Here is a 15,727-nt window from a genome sequence, read left to right on the forward strand (position 1 = left end):
ACCCCACGGCATGGAGGGGTGCAACTCCAATCTGTCTGACGAACCACTTCATGCTTTGGGTCCTTGAATGGAGTGGGATAATGGTCCTTTCTTATTGTCGTGTTTTGCTTTTCTATATCAACACGAATTCTCCCACGACGTTGAATTCGATTAGGTACCTGCACCACACGACGTAACAACCTATTAGTTGAAATGGGAATCGAATTTGGAATAGGTGGCTTACCTTTGTACGGCAAAGAAGTGGTAGCACAATGGACGGATGCACAAGGGTTGTTCATGGCCAATTGTGGTGCTTTCAAGGTTGGAGCCGTGCATTCCTTGTGCTCTACTCCAAGTTCCTTCTCGGTGGTAGTTCGAGAAACATCCTTCTTGATCCTTGTTGAATACTCCGTCCCTATGTGTTCAATTACATTAATGGCACAACAAGAACGAACATCATTAGTATTCTCAATCGATTCAGGAATCTTAAAGTTAATCATATCATCACCAAAGGTCATAGTGACTGCTCCCTTGGCCACATCAATCTTGGTTTGAGCTGTTTTCATGAAAGGTCGTCCAAGTAAGAGTGGTGATGATGGAGAGTGTGCCGAATCTTCCATGTCTAGGACGTAGAAATCAGTTGGAAAAATTAAATGGTTCACCTGCACAAGCACATCTTCCAAAACTCCTTTTGGATACGCGTTAGAACGATCGGCCAGTTGTATAATTACACCATCTTGTTTTAATTCACCCAAATTCATAGATGCATAAATAGAATAAGGCATGACATTTATGGATGCACCTAAATCAAGCATGGCATGTTCAAAACGATTATGTCCAATCACACAAGGAATCGTGAAACTACCGGGGTCTTTGCACTTGGTAGGCAGTTTACGTTGCAAAATAGCAGACACATTCTCGCTTACCTTCACTACCTCTTTGTTTGCCCTTCTTCTCTTTGTATTGCATAGGTCCTTGAGGAATTTAGCATACTTTGGAACCTGTTTGATTGCATCGAGAAGCGGTATGTTCACTTGTACCTTCCGGAACGTTTCAAGAATATCCTTCTCGCTTTCTTCCTTTTTTTCTTGCATGAACCTGCGAGGAAAAGGTACATTGGGCAGATTAGGACGTGAAGTACATGAATTTGAATTTAAATTACCTGATTTGGCCGAGTTAGGGTGATTGGGGGCCTGCGGCATTGGGTTTTTCACTCTTTCCGTGGGTGAGCTAGACACTTCCTCAGGTTGTGTCGTCTCTTCATCTACTTTCTGGGCAGATTTGGGATTATTTGGCTCGGTCCCAACTTCTTTTCCACCCCTTAGGGTGATGGCCTTGACGGATTCGAATCCTCCCTTTGGATTGACTGTGGTTGAGCTAGGAAGCTTTCCTTGCTCTCTAATCTGTCCAAGGAACTCAGAAATCTGCCCTATTTGTTTCTTCATATCCATCATCTCCTTCTCGTTATTTTCTATCCGGTTGTTTTGATTTTGCAACCCCTGCGAAATAGAGGTTAGTAATTGCATAGCTTGATTACTTTCCAATGACGTACCTGACTGAGATGATGTCGAAGGTTGTTGGGATTGTTGGGGTGCATACGGCTTGGAATAAAAACCAGGGGGGTTTGGCCTAAATCCTCCTTGTTGGGCAGCTTGTTGTGGTTCCCTCCATTTGAAGTTTGGATGGTCCCTCCATCCGGCATTGTAAGTGTTCGAGTATGGGTTGTTTTGATTTTGTCCTTGGAAACCAATTGCATTGGCAGATTCCCACCCACCATTCTCGATTAGTTGAGGGCACTTGTCGGATGGATGCCCTTGAATTGAGCACACGCCACAAACTTGGTGTTCTTGTGCTTTTGGACCAATCACAACCTGAGAAACAAGAGAAGTAAGATTAGCAAGTTGTGATTGAATTTCAGAAATAGCACTAACCTCATTTACACTTTGTTGCCGTGGGGCTTCCCTTTGGCCCACTCCTTCATATTGTTGAGCGTTGAGCGCTCGGTTGGCTATGAGAATCTTGGCATCCCTTGGTGTTTTGTCCACCAATGCTCCTCCCGCTGATGCATCAAGCATTTGACGTTCGATAGGAAGGAGGCCCTCATAGAAATATTGAAGGAGAAGTTCCTCCTTCATTTGATGTTGAGGACATGAAGCTACAAGGCCCTTGAAGCACTCATAATAAGCCGGGAATGTCTCACCATGATTCTGTAGAATACCACTAATTTTCTTCCGTAGGAGAATCACTCTCGAAGTAGGGAAGAATTTCTCTAAGAAAGCACGCTTCATACTCTCCCACGAAGTCACAGTTCCCGGGGCTAGTTCGTAGAGCCAATCTTTGGCTTTGTCCATAAGTGAAAATGGAAAGGCCTTCATCATCAAAATACTCCCATCCACAGTGACGGGGGTCATGCTCGAACAAACCACCTCGAACTCCTTCAAGTGTTTGTTGGGGTCTTCCATAGACAAGCCATGGAACTTCGGAATATGGTGTAACAAACTGGATTTGAGTTCAAACACCTCAGTCTTCCCCTCTGCAGCCGTGGGGTATTGGATACAAAGAGGCAATGCATTATCCAAACCCAAGGCCGAAAGCTCCTTGATGGTTCTATTATCTGCTGCCATGGCTTGTTCTTCTTCAAAAATCTGATCCGTGGGCTTTTCTTCTATACCTACTTCGTCTTCTTCAAGCCCAGGTTGTGGTAGAGGTTGTGGTGGCTCTTGTTGACTCCTCGTTCTCCTCAAAGTGCGTTCAAAATCACCGTCAAAGTCGGAGATGTTCTCTATAATAGGCCGAGAGCTACGAGTCATACACAGTACCTGAAAAACAAGAAAACAAACAAACTAAGAATCTGAAATAAGAATGCACGAAAAACAAAAAAAAATAAAAAATAAAAATAAAGATAAAGATAAGGGATTAGCAAAGTTGCTAATCCCCGGCAACGGCGCCAAAATTTGGTGCGAGAATTACTTGACACTCAAATTAAACCCTCGTTTGACAATTGTAGTAGAATGGATAAGTGAGGGATCGTTCTAGACCGGAGATTAGGAGGGCTTGCTAAAACCTTCTAAATTGACTTAAAAACATAAAAACACAATATAAAACACTATTTAATGCTCGAAGAAAGCAAAACTAAAAATAAGAAAGATTAAGACTAAGACTTCAACGAAATAGGGGGGAATTGGATTTGGACGAATTTAAACTAAAACGTAAAAAACAATATAAAACGTTAAACTAGACTCAAAGAATGTGAAACTAAACGTTAAAACACTAAGACAAACCAAAAGAATCAAAATGCTTTAAAAACACAAACTAAATTGATTTCTAACTATATTGCACATTAAAGCAAAAGGGGGATTGAGGTTTGATGAAAATTGAAATAACGAAACAAGAATGTAATTGATGAAATAAGATGGTTGGTGAATTAGCTAGAGGTTCTTTCTCCACACATGATATTTATGCATATGAATCAATTTCCAGTTATTCCTTCATTGAATTATGAACGACAATGCCCCAAATTAACCGTGACATCACTAGTTAACCCTCAGATTTTCCTTATATTATTGGATTGGATGGCATCATTCGACAACCCAAAACATTCTCAAAAGTTCCCTACATGTCATCATAATAGAGATACAATCGAAGATCATTAAGAATAATGAAAACCATAAGCATTGACAAAGCACTTGCAACTATGACATCATGTTACTCATGCTAAGAATTAAACTTAACGCGATCGTGACAAGCGACCTTCACTACTTTCAAGTATAAGTTAGTAACGATTATGTGAAACCTTCTTAAACTTTAGCCACATATTCATGCATGCTAATTAAGTGTCGACCCTCAATCAACAAACACAAATAAGTTAATCGTCAAATAGTTAAGCCAATTGCATTCACGAATCAAGAGTTCATAACCGGAATTCATCAATTCATATTACATAAATAATCATGGTATTGAAATCACCCCTAGCTAAAAAGGGTTTAGTTCCTCATAACTTTGAAATCAAAGAAACACCTAAACATTCCAACAACTCAAACGTGAATTGTATGAACGTTTAGGCACTCTTCTCTTCCATTCCTCATATTACAAAACAAAGAGAATTGAATTTAAACATTGAAATCAAAGAAACGCGTAAACATTCCAACAACTCAAACGTGAATTGTATGAACGTTTAGGCCCTCTTATCTTCCTCTTTATTGTGGCACAAGGACTAAGGGATGTTGTTGGTGTGTTGAATGGATTAGGGGATTATGGAAATGGAAGAAATGGAGGAGAAACGGAAGGGAAATGGAGAGAAACTCACGGCTAGGGAGAAGATGGAAGTGTTTGTGGTGTGTTGTGTTGTGAATGAGATGATTTTTGAATGAATGAATGCAAGGGTATTTATAGGAGGAGTGGAGATGTATATGGCTATTTGTTTAAGGTGTTTGTGGTTGCAATGATGAAGAATTGCATGTGGAAATAAAAGGGAAAATGTGGTGAAATGATGAAGTAGGAAGGTGGAAATGCATGTGAGATGTTGGAAAGGAAATGGGAATATGAAGAATAAAGGGTGCATGTGGGGTGGAATTGAATGAATGCAAAGTGAATGAATAATGAGGGAGAATGTGGTGAAATGATGAAGTAGGAAGGTGGAAATGCATGTGACTTGTTTGTGGAATAAAGAATGAATGGTGGAATGATGAAGAGTTGCATAAAGAATGCATGTAGGGTTAGCTAGGTTGGCTTTGTTTGGGTGCATGTGTGTTAATGGTGGTTTTGCATGTGAATTGATGGATTGTTTTTTATGGAATGGATGGTTCTTTGCATGGCTTTTAAAGTGATTGTGGGGTTTGGAATTGGAAGGAAATGCATGGCCTTGGGGTTGGTTTAAGAGAGAATGGGCTAGGCCCTTTGTTTTATGTCCAAAATGAATACAAGGCCTTCAAATTCGTCCAACACTTTGGCTCCAATCATATGCTATCCATTCCAAGCCCAATTTTGCTCCAAAATGCTCCAAAATGCATCTTTTTGCTTCCTTAGCCATATGAACCTAAAAACACACGAAAATGGCTTAAACTACTAAAACAACTATGAATTAACAACATAGATGCACGAAAACAAGCTAAGTAAGTCGCCTAAATATGCTCCTATCAGCACTATATCGCACTATGGTTGAAAAACTCATGGCAAAGTTCAAGCAGGTAGTGTTGGAACATATTCCTAGTACAACCAATAAATATGCGTATGCCCTAGCCATACTTGGCTCCAAGCTTACCTTCGCCGAAGAATAACCCAACATTGCTGTGATTAGAAAGGAGGCCCTAACCATTGACGCAACCTTCCCGGAGGAAGCGTCGGAAGATGACGACTGAAGGAAAATCGTCAAAAGGGAACTTTTTAAGCCAATCAGAGAACTCAGCATCAAATGCCTTAAGAAGTACATCAATGTCATTGGGACACTCTATAAGTGTCTTTTGGGAAGAGTGCTAACCTGATGTCTTGGACCAAAAGAAGCACAAATACGGTTGCATGAGATCCATGAGACCACATGCGGAATCGATCAAGTTGTGACTCTTTATTGCTGATTGTAAAGAAAAGGGTATTAATGGCCCGAGACGAAACAACAAGCCACATACATCCAAGCCGAATGTTCAAAATACAGCAGAATGATTTCCTCATGAGAGGCATTTATAGTTTCCATCATTGATGACTAGAGGTCTCCATACCTGACCTTCTTTATCGGTGGGACACTGCCAAGCAATGCCAGGGATGTATGCAAATTAAAAGGGACAACCAAGAGGTACTTCGTGTATGGGGCAACTCTATACTGGAAGAGATTCAATAGGGAACCATTAAGATGCCTTGGGCCATCTGAGTCTTTATAAGTCATGCAAGAGGTAAATGCTAAAGAATGCGGAGAGCACCAATGAAGGAAGAAACTGCATAAGCAGCTATTGAGCCTAGGATACTATTGGCTAACCATGAGGGAAGACACACTCAATATGGTCAAGTGATGCTAAACATGCCAAGTTCATGGAAACTTAATCCACAAGCCTTCAACGCTACTGCAAGATATGCGTACTTCATGACCATTCCATACTTAAGGGCTTGATTTAATATAAACAATCAATCCAGCTTTCGAAGACTACATATGAATCCTAGTAGCCAATGAGTACTTCACAAAATGGGTAGCATCAATCCCTCTCAGGAAAGCAATGAGAGTAGCAGTATCTAATTTCATCAAGGAATGCATCGTTTGCCGATTTGGGATACCTTACAAAATAGTGAGTGACAATGACACTATTTTGTGAGCAAACAGGTAAGTGCCACACTTGATAGTTACAGGATCAAGCATCATCTTTCTATGTTGTACTATCCCTAGGGAAACGGTCAAGCCGAAGTCACAAACAAGACACTACTAAGAATCCTAAGCAAGATGGTACATAATTACGCTGGGGGCTGGAGCACTCATCTTCCAGATGTTTTATGGGTTTATCACACATCTCCAAGAAAAGCTACGAGTTTTTTTACCTACTCCTTGGTGTATGGGTCCGAAGCTATTTCCCTTGTGGAAATGATGATGCCCACAACAAGAGTTTCAGCATTCAACGATGTGGAATAGGATGCTACAACATGCGCATATTGGAGGTGGAAAAACCTAGAGTTACTCAAGGAAAAAAGGGCAAAAGCATCTAGGAAAACAACCCTATACCATCAACAAATTACCAAAGCCTACAACTGAACAATCAAGCCACACCATTTCAAGGAAGGATATCTCATCCTCAGGATAACCGATCACATAAGGAGGCAGATCTCCGGATCTTCGAAGTTCACCCCACACTGGGAATAACCTTTTGTGATCAAGGAAGCCTACCAAAGCGGTTACTACTACTTGACTTCAATTAAGGAAGGTATGCGAACAGAACCTGTCAATGCAAAGTGGCTAAAGCCATATTATTGCTAAAATGCTCATGCTTATTTTAGAAGAACAATCTATTTCTATGCAATGATCATTTTGCTTACTCTATGAGACCTTGTAAAGCCATGCAACGATTGATGCACCCCAAATTTTAATGAAATGAAGGAGCATTTTGTCAAAATCTTTGGTACTTTTGTTTCTTTACATTGGCAAGAGTAACTAGAAGGATTAATTCTAAACAAGTTATAGTAGTAATCATGCCAAGGCTATAAGGAAAGCCCATGCCAAGCAAGCTGCCTTAAGGGGTAAATCATGCTAAAGCTATACTTATGCAACATGCTAAGCCTATTAATGCCATGCTAGTTGCTCAATGGTTCAATGCACATGCATCATGCCAAGCCAACACGCCATGCAAACCATTAAGTCAAGCAAATAAAGCTTTTTCAAAGCTATACTTATGCAACATGCTAAGCCTATCAATGCCGTGCAAGCTGCTTAATGATTCAATGCTCATGCAACATGCCAAGCCAACACGCCATGCAAAACCATTAAGTCGAGCAAATAAAGCTTTTTCAAAGCTACATTTATGCAACATGCCAAGCCTATCAATGCCATGCAAGCTGTTCAATTGTTCAATGCTCACGTAACGTGCCAAGCCAACACACCATGCAAAACCATTGAGTCAAGGAAATAAAGCTTTTTCAAAGCTATACTCATGTAACATGCCAAGCTTATCAATGCCATGCAAGCTGCTCAATGGTTCAATGCTCAAGCAACATGCCAAGCTAACACGCCATGCAAAACCATTGAGTCAAGTAAACAAAGCTTTTTCAAAGCTATACTCATGCAACATGCCAAAGCCTATCAATGAAAAATCAAGCCAAGCAAGGAAAAGCTTTTAAAACTAGCAAGCCAATCAATGCTAAGCAAGTCAAGCTTTCCTAACATGCTCTGTTTCCCTACAGAAGCTATAACATTTTTCTAAATTTAATGTCAGCAGCCAAAGCCAAGGGCATTAAGCAAAACGCAAAGCAAAGCGGCCTCATGGCCATTGTTCGAAAAGCAATAAACTAGCTGTCTAAAAGGAAATTACAACTAAACGTAAAAGTGGAGTGAGGAAAGTAACTTTCTTCATGGGCTATTACTTCAACATCTCAAGGTTCATGCTCTGCCAAGAAAAAGAAGCCGATGATGAGAAAGATGCAAAGAGTCATGTAAAGCGCGTAGTTGAAAGAACATAATTTCTTTCCAATCATAATTTCTTCTATATCCAATCATAATTTCTTCTATATCCCCAGTATTGAAACGGTTGTCCAGCGAAAGTGCTATTATGGAACGGGGTGAAGAAAAATTATTGTGAGTTCTCATATGATAATTGTGGTATCCTAGGTCAAAGGACTACATTGCATTATACCAACTAGTGAGTTTACATATGACATCAGTATGAGAACTCTTGGTTGATCATGGTCAGTGGACTCACTCTTTATTGAGTAACTACATAGTTTCCTTGGAGATATTCTAGGGCACAATAGTCATTTCTTTGGTTTTGACTCACCAAGGTGGAGATTGTTGTGATTTGGCTCGTCAAAGTACCACGACCAAACAAGTTTAGTTTCCAATTGGTGTTGGGAAAGGAGAAAAGGAATGTGCACATGTTATTTCCCATAAGAATTTGCAAATGTTATTTAAATTAGGAAATAAGCCATGTAAACATCAGTTTATGTACTATAAATAGGCTTTTGGGAGCTGTTTATTCTCATGAACAACAGAGACAATACATGGGTAAAGAGCCAAGAGTGATAGAGACATCTAAAGAAAGGCTTGGCGTTTTGCACAAGGGTTTTCAATAAGTTCTTGTAACCGAGTTGGTATTCTCCATAGTGCAGGTGATTTCTCAACAGAGATGACACGAGGAGTAGGCAAAGTTCGCCAAACCTCACTAAATTCTTTGTGATTGTAGGTAGCATGTTTACTTTATTGTTCATATATTCGGATAGCACTATCTTATAGGTTTGCACAACACTGGATGTTAACAATAAACAAGATTAACTAAAGGGAATTAAAATCTACAGAACCGTTGCTAATTAATTTTTACTTTGTGATTTAGTAAAATCTCACACACTTGGTTACAACTGAAGGAACTTTGGCTATCATTTTGTAACTTTTCTGTGAAACATGATTGGAGAAGCAGATATAGGGCTGTTTCTACAACATCCCTTTTTTGTTGGCACAACAAGATTTGTACGATCTTTTCCCCATGCTACAATCTCAAGGGTAGTGCTATTCACACACCCTATTTTACATCTCACACACCCTTATTAACTTTTATCCATTGATCTTTTTTACGATGGCCAAAAATTAAGAGGGGGTGTGAGGTAAATATGAATGCACGGATAGCACCACCCTAACCTCAATTGGTGTTCTCGTAGAGTTGCTAAAAGTTGCAACCATTTCATCTGCTTAACTTTGACATGTATCTTGTTTCAAACATTTCAATAAGTCTTTTGCTTTGAGGCTGTCCACTGTCCTGCACAGCATCTTCAACTGGTTTGAACACCACCCCCACTAACCGCTTTGCCGCATCCTTGCATTCCTTTAGCCCCGGCTGGGTTTCCCCACTAAACCGCAATAACGAAGCAATCGTGAAGTACACAAGGCAACAAGAGAAAATCAAGGAATCGGAGAGTGTTTGATTATCTTCTGTTAGGCCACTAGTCCACCAAATCGATTTAGGTTGAACAAGCATGGCGGAAATTAGCTGCTATGCTTGTTCAACATGAGCCTCGCTCTCCAAACAAATTCAGATTCCTCTCTTATTCAGAAAAAGAGAAACGATACAGAGCCCTAGCCTCCCCTGTTTTACCTTTCATCTACCATTGTGGTTCTGTGCAAGCATCCAGTCAATAAATTTGCATTAATATGGCATATAAACATTGCATCGCACATTGCTATAGCACATCCTTCTCTCTATATTTTGAAATTTGCCCTCAGACCGCCATATCCATGTTAAAACATCACATTCTCACACCCTTTACCACACGCTCTCCCCAACCATAAACTTAGTCTTACAATTTTCACGAATAAACTGGTAACGGGGTAGCATAAAATACTTCTCAACATCTAGGGAAATGACGACTAAATCATTATCGCTGCAAAAGAAAAAAGAAAATACTAACAAGAAGAAAGGGCTTATGGACTGACGAATAACCCTTTGCAGCCGCTTCCTTCCATTGGGTTTAGTAATGCCCATTATATTCATCACCTAACCAATCATAATTTCTTCTATATCCACCACCATTAGAGTTGTTAAACCTCGATGCAGAATATCCGTGCTGAAAAGACTTCGACGACCCTTTTGAGATAGGGCTTTTGGAATCCTCCCAAATCTTTTTAGATGATCTAGAACTTGAAGCATGACCACCTGCAGTTAAACTAGGAACCCTATGACCCCAATTAGATGGTGTTGCCGGAGACTTCCTATTGTTCTTTTTGCCTTTTCTGGGGGAAAAGTCCCCTGGATCATCCATTATCCAGCCACATCTATGTTTTGCCTTTTGTGGTGTTGTAAAAACTCTTTCTTCAAATTGGGTATGTTTCCTTTTATGGACCTTATTTAGGTCATGAGGAGCAGACTTGAATCCCGTGTAGTCTCTCTTTTCCTTATGGCGTTTCAAAACTGGAGTAGAATAATTAGATGATTCCCCAAATCTTTTGTGAACCTACAAGTTTCACAAAACACATCAGTTAGTATTTTCATGAGTAAACTACCACTGCCAATCGACAGAGAAGAAAATTGCGCTAAAAATAATTCTGGGAGGTGTACACTGAGAGTTACATTGACCAAACTTGCACATTCACGAGCAATATGACCACCTTCACCACACTTGTAGCATAACCGAGGCGAACCAAAACCAGTGGTTTCCCCACCACGTAAGCTTACGCATGCCTGCATGTACAGAATCCCCTTTCTTAGACAAAAGTAAGAAAAGGAAGGGTATTTCGGGGAAATGGAAGTGAAAAAAAAAAAAGAGGACGTGCATTTCGGTGAAATGGAAGTACAAACAAAAAAAAAAAAAACCAGTGTGAAGCCTCTTTTGGACACAGGCAGGAAACTATAATTTTTAAGAACCAAATTTGATTAGATTTTAGACGGCCAAAAGATGCTGTAAAAAGAAAAATACGATTGCATAACATCCAATCTCCTCAGAAATCACAAGATATACTTGATAAACATGTGCAACAAGAATGGAGCATGTAAAGAATTGTCAAATGAAAAAAAAAAAAAAATACTCCCAGCCAAAAACTAAAACATGATCTAAATTAATCTATTCTTAAAGCAAGTAGTACGAAATAAAATAACCATGAGAAAAATTCTAATTCCTATTGTAGATAAAATTCATATCGTAAGTGAAAATTTAGATCCAATAATATTTCAAGCGAGAAATAAACTAAACTTCAGACTGAGATATTTGTATGAATCTAAGGAGTATATTTGATACATAAGTGGGTCCCTAAAGGTATGAAGTTGATTGGTGCTTGGTAGTTTCGGGATTAGTGAAGTATGGTACAAACACATTGCATATATAGTTTTAACAAGGGAAAGACGAATCAAAGAAATACAATGGATAAAAAAGAAAAAAAAGGAAGATAAAGAATTTTCAAAGACCAGGAGTGCAATAATTAGTTTCTTCTAGAATTCATCAATAAACATAAGGCTTTTAAAACAACAAATTCTTCTAAACCATACTGTTGAAATCACATCACTGCCTATACAAATAAAATTTATCACATGATGTTTGTCATATTTAAGCAAACCAATGAAACCACTTCACAGCGCGAATCAAGGGTATTCATCTAAAACTTTTCTCCGAAAAAAGGTCCTTGAATGCACATGTGTTTCTCATTCATTAGATAAGCATGGATGACTGAAATGCATCTGACTTGTCCACAAAGCTAAGAGGTCCTTAAAATTCTTAGGCACCCATGCATAAGAGGAAATTGTACTTATAAATCATCACAGATATAGATAATACAACTTATCAAAGCAAATTCCAACAAGTCAAAAGACCACTTTAGCACTATGTTTGTGCGTGGACAATATATCCCTATCCCCATTGCAAAACAATAGACCTTGCTTGCATATGTATGCAGCTTCCAAGACAATGCGCCTTGTTCACGTATATGCAGCCTTTAATGCACCTCACCAACCAACCACAAAGATAAAACACTAAAGAAAAATTAAAAAGAACATTGGAAAAATGTAACAAAACTTACCATACCAGTATGTCCCATTGAACCACATTTGTAACAGGAAACTTCCCACGGACTAGTATCAACATATTTGACACAACATAAATGACCAAATCTCTTGCAGACATAGCATTGGATTTCCTGATTCATTAAAAGAAACATAGAAACCATTGTTGAACATAATGCTTAACAATATAACTAATTATTAATATCATATCAGAAATCATATGAACATTTCTGATATGAACATATGCTTAAAAATCTCAAAATACCTTAAGATCATCATTTGAATAATTATTCCTGCACGATAACATATCATGTCCAGAATCTCCACATTTTAGACATATTTGGGACTTCAATGAGCCACCATTCTGCTTTTCTGTACAGTCTTTAGCATGATGTCCACCCTTTTTGCAGATAAAGCAATCTTGTCCCTATAGAGATTTAAAACAGATACCATAAGAGGCCACATATAAGTAATGGATGCATAAAAACCCTAGATAGAGCATCCAATGAGAACACGGCAAATTAAGAGGAAAAGTAGGGGAAATATTTTAAAATCCATCTTTGTAACAAGACATAAAAGCATTATGACATGCAGAAACTGGTGGCACTATCTGAACAATTATCTCTACTAATTAATAAAACACTCATTGTCAACCAAAATCCTATGAAATTACCAGTTTAGCCCTCTTATTAAAACAGAATATGAATAAGAAATATGGGGCAGAAATGTAATTTCACACAACCAAATTTTGCTTTTTTTTTTCAAAACCTCAGCTACATGTAATCCTAACATATCTCTAATTAAAAATAAAAAATAAAAAAAAACTTCCCACTCCCACATTCTCTATCACTCTCTTCCTCTCTCCTATTTCAAAAACAATAATAAAAAAATTTCTCACACACTTTGTGTGTTCCCATATGCTAGTATAGCATTAACAAAACAAGAAAACCCTTCTTTATATATTTGGATCTTTCTTATCAAACATGACCTAGGAAACAGAAGAGAGCATGTGTATCAGCAGCCACTGTTCTAAAAATCCCCGCATAGGCGCTAGGCGGCTGGCCACCACCGCCTAAACCTCCTAGGCACCTGCCTAGCCCGTCCAGACTCGCCTAGGCACCTTCCTAGGTCGTGACTCACTCTGATAGAAAATAGATCACTTTAATTTTGCATTTTATTTTTCTTAATAAATTATAAGACTTGTTGAATACTTAAATGAACACATATTATATGCTTGTTCCCCATGTTTTCATTATATTTTATAGTTTATGATGAAGTTATATATATTCAAGTATAAGTTGACACTTATTTATACGAAATACAATAGATTTACTTAAATCCGTCTAGTTTGCCTAGGCGCCCTTCTAGCCGCCTAGGCGCTAGGCCCCAACCCGCCGCCCAACTAGCACCTAGCGTATTTTAGAACATTGTCAGTAGCCTACGTCTTGAACATGCACTTAATCCTTCTTCGAAATCAAGAGGAGAAAAAAAATATATCGATTATTAATTGCACTACCAAAAGAAAGTTCTCCATCCTTCCACAATTACTATAAAAAAAGTAAAAGAAGGAATCAATTTAAATCTTTCATGTCAAGATAAAACATGTGGACTACGCTCCACCACCCTCCGGACTAATAAACGTGTAGTAACTTACACTATGTTTGGATAAAGAAATTTAAAATTAATAAAGAATTTTAAAATGACCAAAATTGAAATGATGGGATTTTATTTTCTAGAATTTGTGAATTTTCTTGTTTGGTTAACTTAAAAGAACAATGGAATTGAATACGGAATTTATTATTTTCAAACTCTCAACCATAGAAATTGTAAATGACCCCTATTTAGATGGAATTTAAACGTGGGAATTGGATGTCCCAAATTCCAAGTTTTTTTTTTTTCCAAGCGGAAATTCTAAATTTCTATGCTCAGAATCCAAACAAGGGAATTGGTGCCTCTCAATTTATAAATTCTGACTTTTATCCAAATTCCAGGTTTATTTTCCTCATCCAAACATGGTGTTAGACTTCGAGAATAGGGCCAATTCAACTAATTACTCCAGACTATTTGACAATCATTTTCAAAAAGTAAAAAGAGCCAACTTAGAATTGTGTTCTCTTCCAACTAACCTTTCTGCAGTGTTTGGCATTGTGCTCCAAACTGCCACAAACAAAGCACGGCTTCTTTCGCTTAGCTACGGTACAATTCACTGCCGCATGACCTTCTTCACCACAATTAAAGCATGCTCCCCAGCTACTATCTGGAGGATCAAAATACCTTGGTCCCCGCTGATATAATAGAAATCAGATAGGCACTATGCTAAGGCCTTCATATAGTTTTTCATTTTCAAAAGGGCATTTCAAAGCAAATATTTGAACTCACAAGAAGTCTCCGCAGCACAACATTGTCGGTAAAATCAACATTTTCCAGTTGTTTTGCCTCAGCCAAATCTACAGCATTAGCCGCCTCTACCTTCTCTCCCTCTTTTGGAAGAACCTAAACAAATAACCGGATGTATGTCAGTCATACATAAACAGCTCTATCATCCTCTTCTCAATCAAAGAATATTGTATACGCCAGAAAATGAGACCAAACAGACAATAAAATTAATAGTCTAAGTGCCTTCTCGAGTTTATAATCTAATTCTCCAATTCAATCCATTATTTGAAATCAAATAAAAACTGCTCTAACATTACTTTTTTGAGTGAAAAAAAAAATGCTTCTCACCATTTATACTTCTCTAATCACAATTAAAAAAATTGTATACCAAAAACGATCAAAGAAATAACGGAATTACTCATTAAATCAACTTTCTATAGAAACAAACAGAGTAAAATCGAAAATTACTCACAGCTTGATCTTCAATGTTCATCTTCTTAATCTTCTTCATCCTCTCCTTCCTCCTTACCTTCTTAGTCTCCAAAACTGCACCCGCAACTTCCTCTTCTGGCGAAGGAGACGAAGAAGGGAGTTCAACCAAACCGCCACTCGGCTCGCCAGACACGGCAGCGTTGTTATCGGGAGCCAACTTTGCCGCCCGCATTAACAAAGCTTTCTCGACGATTTTGAGGCTGAGATCTTCGTTGGCCTCATCGTCGTCGCTGCTGCTGTGCTCGGCGGCGGATTTCGAAGGGTATTTATTAGTTAGTTCTCGTTCTTCTTCGCTCAGTTCGTCCCAATCGAGCTTGGCCCTTTGCCTCTCTCTCTTGCCCATGTTCTTGTTCCCAAATCTCAAACCCTAACCCTAGTTTTGTGAGGACTTACGACTGTCAAAGCAACGAGATGGGCGTGTTTTTAAATTTTGATTGAAACGGTGTTTCCACTGGATTGCGGCCCTCGTTGGAGGACTTAAGTTCTAATGGACGGTTGTGATTGGACTTGGACAAACTCTGATGATGACGCGAATTCTGAAGAAGAGGCACTTGCAAGTGGTCAATTGCGATGGAATTTCCTCTTCTACACTTGAAAAATTGTCATTCTTCTCATCTATTTGTCTTTCGGATTCAAATTCAAAACTAGCACAATTTATGAAATTTAGTCTTCCTAATTTTTTGTTGTTGTAATGGTGAGAAAGGGTAGAGGTTGAAAAG

At 38.7% G+C, this 15,727-nt stretch overlaps 1 protein-coding gene across 1 annotated transcript; it reads right to left on the reverse strand.

Annotated features, from left to right (window-relative positions):
• Window positions 1–10,119: 10,119 nt before the first annotated feature.
• On the reverse strand, window positions 10,120–15,463 carry LOC103958066. The gene is made up of 7 exons (XM_009370291.3): window positions 14,989–15,463; window positions 14,520–14,633; window positions 14,267–14,425; window positions 12,406–12,567; window positions 12,158–12,274; window positions 10,707–10,829; window positions 10,120–10,602 (listed from the first exon to the last, which is right to left on the reverse strand). Exons 1-7 carry the CDS (start codon window positions 15,349–15,351, stop codon window positions 10,120–10,122), a joined length of 1,521 nt encoding a protein of 506 aa, XP_009368566.2. The 5' UTR covers window positions 15,352–15,463.
• Between the last annotated feature and the right edge of the window lie 264 nt (window positions 15,464–15,727).

This window comes from the organism of the source record quoted next, unplaced genomic scaffold, assembly GCF_019419815.1.
Source record: "Pyrus x bretschneideri cultivar Hongxiangsu unplaced genomic scaffold, Pyrus_bretschneideri_v1 Contig58, whole genome shotgun sequence".
NCBI lineage: Eukaryota > Viridiplantae > Streptophyta > Magnoliopsida > Rosales > Rosaceae > Pyrus > Pyrus x bretschneideri.

Excerpts from the sequence above, each read along its gene's own strand:
- LOC103958066 (XM_009370291.3), bottom strand. The coding sequence starts at position 15,351 with ATGGGCAAGAGAGAGAGGCAAAGGGCCAAGCTCGATTGGGACGAACTG. Across the intron at positions 12,275-12,405 it reads ATTCAAATGATGATCTTAAG|GAAATCCAATGCTATGTCTG; the intron begins GTATTTTGAGAT and ends TTAATGAATCAG. Across the intron at positions 10,603-10,706 it reads TGGTCAATGTAACTCTCAGT|GTTCACAAAAGATTTGGGGA; the intron begins GTACACCTCCCA and ends TGAAACTTGTAG.